The sequence below is a fragment of the Echinops telfairi genome, unplaced genomic scaffold (assembly GCF_000313985.2).
Source record: "Echinops telfairi isolate 266 unplaced genomic scaffold, ASM31398v2 ScPeMD7_22;HRSCAF=79, whole genome shotgun sequence".
In the NCBI taxonomy this organism is placed as follows: Eukaryota; Metazoa; Chordata; class Mammalia; order Afrosoricida; family Tenrecidae; genus Echinops; species Echinops telfairi.
The window spans coordinates 3,549,797-3,554,774 of record NW_022103919.1 but is presented as its reverse complement, the minus strand read 5'-3'; the positions used below and the strand labels follow the sequence as shown (position 1 = coordinate 3,554,774).

The 4,978-nt window shown below is 60.3% G+C and overlaps 2 protein-coding genes across 2 annotated transcripts in view; one reads left to right on the top strand and one right to left on the bottom strand.

Annotated features, from left to right (window-relative positions):
- The window catches only part of DYNC2I2 (dynein 2 intermediate chain 2), a 27,158-nt gene extending 22,603 nt beyond the window's left edge, over positions 1-4,555 (top strand). Inside the window, exons 3-9 of the mRNA XM_004713272.2 lie at positions 1,790-1,899; positions 2,272-2,429; positions 2,827-2,936; positions 3,302-3,469; positions 3,546-3,778; positions 3,941-4,098; positions 4,244-4,555. Coding sequence (XP_004713329.1) covers positions 1,790-1,899; positions 2,272-2,429; positions 2,827-2,936; positions 3,302-3,469; positions 3,546-3,778; positions 3,941-4,098; positions 4,244-4,482 — 1,176 coding nt within the window. The 3' untranslated portion in view covers positions 4,483-4,555. The remainder of the gene's footprint in view (positions 1-1,789; positions 1,900-2,271; positions 2,430-2,826; positions 2,937-3,301; positions 3,470-3,545; positions 3,779-3,940; positions 4,099-4,243) is intronic.
- Positions 4,556-4,559: 4 nt separating this feature from the next.
- SPTAN1 (spectrin alpha, non-erythrocytic 1) overlaps positions 4,560-4,978 on the bottom strand; it is a 62,052-nt gene continuing 61,633 nt past the window's right edge. The window contains exon 58 of the mRNA XM_045288619.1: positions 4,560-4,978. This exon is cut by the window's right edge and continues 10 nt beyond it. Coding sequence (XP_045144554.1) covers positions 4,863-4,978 — 116 coding nt within the window. The 3' untranslated portion in view covers positions 4,560-4,862.

Genomic DNA, 4,978 nt, shown 5'->3' with positions numbered 1-4,978 from the left:
ACTTGAGTGGAGGCCCAATGTCCGTCTGCTACCTTAATACTTAACATATAAATATATGCACATAGATCTATTTCCCTCTTGTTACATAAAAATATGTTTACATGTGTATGTGCCTATGTTTATACCTCTGTAAATGTCCTTGGCCTCATAGTTCTTTCCTCTACTTCCTTTTACTTTCTTCTTATCCCACTATCAAGTTTGGCTTCACTCAGGGGTCAGTAATTCCTCTTGGTTACATTGTCCTTGATCAATTCCTACCAGGCATCCTACTTCCTCCTGGCCATTGATTTTAGATCACTTGTTGTTCCCTTGTCCCTGGGTTTGTTAACACTCACTTCCTTTCCCCTGCCTTCCCCTCTCCCATGTCCCCCTGGAACCATAGGTCCCATTGTTTACTCCTCTGGTTTGTTTATCCCGCCTATCTTATCAAAAGGTAGACATGCAGAGACAATAATAAGCACAAAAACAAGGAGGAGCAAAACACAACAAAACAACCAGGACAAAAAAAAGCGCCTATAAATAGCTCAAGGTCTGTTTGTTGACCTTTAGGAGTGTTTTCCTGTCGAGTCTGATGGCCCCACAGTCTAGTTTTGGGGTTCCCCGGGGACTTCATTGTTTGTTCCCCTTGCTGCTCTGTTGCATGCTCTTAGCGTTTCACCCCGGTGTGGTGGGGTCCCTTTGTCGTCTTAGCCTTAGAGTTGGACTTGCATCTAGTCATACAACCTCACGAGAAGTTGTACAACTCCGTGAGCAGTAACGGCATCAGCTGGCATGCTTTCCCAGGTCCTCTCGCATGCCCAAGCCTAGTTCTCACAAAGGGCAAGCAGCCGAGTGTTGCCAGACCCGGTGGGCCGGTGGGCCGCCGTCTCCCTCCTGCATAACTTGTCTGAGAATAATGGCTTTCTTGGAATACAGGTCACTCATTTCTGGTGTCCAACTCCGGGCTTTGGGTTGCTTCACAGAGTGGGGCAAGCACATTGCTACAGGCAGTTTTAGAACATTTCTGTCACCCGCAAAGTAGCCCATCTGTCCCCATGTCCCTCCCTGGCCCCCGCCCCGGCCTCCTTGACAACCAGGAACCTAGTTGCCGGAGCTGCCTGTTTGGATGTAGTCAGTGTCTTGTAGAACGTGGCCTGTTTTCACTGGCGGCTTCCACTGGGCATAGTGTCCCCGAGGCCGCAGGTCGCCACATGGGGGCAGCTCACCCCCGCCCGCCCCGTGGTGCAGGGACTTCGGCTGTGGGGGTGCTGCGGTGAGCATTCACGCACAGGTTCCTGGGTGGGCTCCCGTCTCGTTTCTCTTGGGTAGGACCCCTAGTGGAATTGCTCCGTCGCTCTGTTTGAAGATTCTCTTCGAAAGTGACGGCACGGCTTGTGCTCCTCCTGCCCACAGACGTGACTCTCCCCGTGGGGGCAGTCCCACTCTGTACGCGGGCTTCAGGAGTCAGCATTGGCTCCCTGGGATGTCTGTTTTCTTCTGGGATGAGGGCCCGAGCTGGCAGGTCTCCAGGGAGATTGGACCAGGCTGTAAATCGCCCCTGAAGGGAAGGGCAGCACCAGTCCCCTTGTGGCCGGCACTGTAGACCGTGTGCAGGACGATGGAGAATGCGTCTGGCTCTGGTGTGGAGCCTGCTGTCTGCTCCGGCCGTGGGGCCCTGCCTTCTGACTCTCTGGAAAAACTCTGCCCCAGGCTGGGCAGTGGACTTCGGGATGTCCAGGGCTGTGTGCCTTTGGTAGGAGGTCACAGAGCCCTGCTTGGAAATTAAAGTTGGGGGGTACCCGTCTCTCAGGTGTCCTGCCTGCACACCCTGGGCTACCCCCCAGCCCAAGGGCAGGGGCTACACGTGACCAGCATCTCCTGGAACTCCACCGGCTCTGTGGTGGCCTGCGCCTATGGTCGGTGAGTAGCCGCGGGGCAGGGAGTGCGGCAGCGGGAGCCTCTGAGACCGTGCACCCTATTTGGCCTGTCTGCCCAGGAAAGGGCTGGCCCAGAGGCCTTGGCCATTTCCGCAGGCGCCTCTTCTCCGGGGGGTATGGGTGGGGCTGAGTGCAGCCACGGGGCCTTACCTTCCCGTCCCCCTGGGCAGCTCCTGCCTACTCCTTAATGCAGGAGTCCCTGCCCCACCCTCGGCGGTGGGTGGAGAGTGGCAGATATGCCCTTGGGGTGCCATGGAAGAGCCTGCGCCCCTTTGACCCCGAGTCGAGTCTGGGAGTGAGGGGGCCCAGGCTACTCTGTCAGAGGGTCGCGCCAGCTGAGTGGGTCTCTGTACAGACTGGACGATGGGGACTGGAGCACGCTGAAGTCCTTTGTGTGCACCTGGAGCCTGGCCCGCCGGAGCCTAAACCCCCAGCAGCCAGCCGCTGTCGTCGAGGTGCCCAGTGCTGTCATGTGTGTGGCCTTCCACCCCTCGCAGCCGGCCCTCATCGCAGGTGAGCTGCCCAGACCCTCAGCGGGGAGGCAGAGGGAACCCGCTGTCCCGTCCTGGCACCTGGACAGGCCAGGACCAAAGGCTGGAGGAAGTCGGGAGTCCTTGCGGGTGGTGCGTGGTGGGCTCCGGCTCCTTTGGGAAAGGGGCCCCAGGCTCTTGGAGGGATGGCGGAGGAGGGCGGAGCAGGGGGATCTGGCTGCAGGATGGAGGGTAGTCTGGCGGGGGGAAAGGTTTCAGAGGGGGTGGACCAAGGAGGCTGGGCCCGAGGCCTGGACTTTTTCCCTCGGGGTCAGCTGTTGGGGAATTGGCTGCAGGCCTTGCCTCAGCGGGCGGGCGGGCGGCAGGGGCAGGCAAGGCGGCAGTGCACGGGGGTGTGGGACTGTGCTTGGTCGCCACAGGTGGGCTGTACAGCGGCGAGGTGCTGGTGTGGGACCTGAGCCGGCCCGAGGATTCGCTGCTGTGGCGCACAGGCCTGACGGACGACACGCACGTGGACCCTGTGTACCAGGTCAGAGTGGCTGCGGGTCTGCTGGGCCCTCCATGCAGAGCAGGAGGGCAGGCACTACCAGGCATAGCTGGTGCTCCTAGGAGACCACCCGGGAGCTGCAGCTAGACAGCTGCCTTTGGCATTCTGCAAGCCACCTCCCCACCCACAGTGATAGGTGCCAGCCCATGGCCTGGCGGCCCTCCTAGGCCCTGCTCAGGAGCCCCAGGGAGTGACTGCCATAGCCCGTGCTGGGATTCTCAAGTCCCATGTTGGCCCCCGGGAGGTGAGGCTGGGTACCTGGCCTCCGGGGCTTGCTAGGCTGTGGTGTAGGAGGGATGGGACTGGTGCCCCTTCCCTGATCATGTCCTGCAACCCTGTCGTCCCAGGTGGACTGGCTCCCTGGGCCTCAGCACAGCCACCGCTTCCAGCTGCTGAGCGCGTCCACCGACGGGAAGGTGCTGCTCTGGCGGGGGACGGGTGCGGGGCTGCTGCAGCTCGCAGAGGGCTTCGCACTGGCTGCGCAGCAGCTACCACGCAACACCAAGCTCAAGAAGGTGCGGGGAGCCGTGGGGCAGGAGGCTGCCACATGCCAGCCAAGACTGACTCTGACCCAGCCCCGCTCCTCCACAGCCTACCCGGGGCGAGACCGAGGTGGGCATCACGGCCTTGGCCTTCTCCAACTTTGACCCCTGCCTGTTTGTCCTGGGCACGGAGGGCGGCTTCCCGCTCAAGTGTTCCCTGGCCGCAGAGGAGGCGGCCCTCACGAGAAGGCCCGGCTCTGTGCCACTGCGGGCCCCGGCACAGTTCACCTTCTCCCCCCACGGTGGGCCAGTCTACTCTGTCAGCTGCTCCCCCTTCCACAGGTGAGCCATCTCCCAGGCCTCCCTGACTTCGGAGCCTTGGGGGGAGTGGCTCCAGGGAATCTTGCACTCTCCGGAGGAGGGAGAGGCCCCCCTCAGGCTTGGGGGCCAGGGTGGCTTCCCAGAGCTGGCACAGCCTCACTCTCTGCCCTGCGTCTCTCGCAGGAACCTCTTCTTGAGTGCCAGCACAGATGGCCACGTCCACCTGTACTCCATGCTGCAGGCCCAGCCCCTGACCTCGCTGCAGCTCTCCCAAAAGTACCTGTTTGCCGTCCGCTGGTCTCCCGTGCGGCCCTTGGTGTTTGCAGCTGCTTCTGGGGAAGGTAGGGAACGGGACACCTGGTGTGGGGAGGCTTCCCTGGGAGGAGACCTGCGCTGTACTGAGGGCCCCGAGGGTTCCTTATCAGTCGCAGGTGTGCGTAGTTTTCAAGGCCCCGCTGCCCTCTCATCCCACGGCTCTTCCCGAAGGTGATGTGCAGCTCTTTGACCTCCATAGAAGTCCCCAGAAACCCACCGTTTCGATCAAGCAAACCCTGGATGAAAGCCCCGTGTACTGTCTGGAATTCAACAGCCAACAGACTCAGCTTCTGGCTGCCGGGGACGCCAAGGGCAACGTGAAGATCTGGCAGCTGAGCTCAGAGTTCACCAGCCAAGGGCCCCGAGAAACTGAGGACTTGGAACAGCTGCTAACTGAGGGGGCCACCTGAGGGGCCCCGAAGTCCATAGGCAAGTGGTGTGAGGCTGTACGGGTGTGGCGTCAATGAAGAAGCAAAGCTTTCAGGGGGAGTGTCGAAGAGTCCTTTATTTGGGGTTTACATGAAAACAAGATGGGGGTGGGAGGGAGACGAGGAGGGAGATCCTAGCTGCCCAGCTGCTGCGGTGGTTCTGAAGCTGGAATGAGGGCAGCTGGTTTCAGGGCGATTGTGATTGGACTGGAAGCGTTTTATCGAAGCACCATTGACTAAGCAGGCTGAAGAGGACAGTGGAAGGTAACGCTGTCTGGAGTAGTTTCTTCTAAGAGCACAGAACTGAACTGACATGCAGCAGGGCGACAACAAGCAGTGTGGGGCTGGCCAGGCGCTGAGGCTCAATTCACAAAGAGCGAGCGGGTGAACTCGATGTAGTCGAAGGCCGTGGGGAGCTCGCGGCCCTTGCCATCCACGTAGGGCTTCATGTGGGAGACGCAGTAGTCGGCTTGTTCCC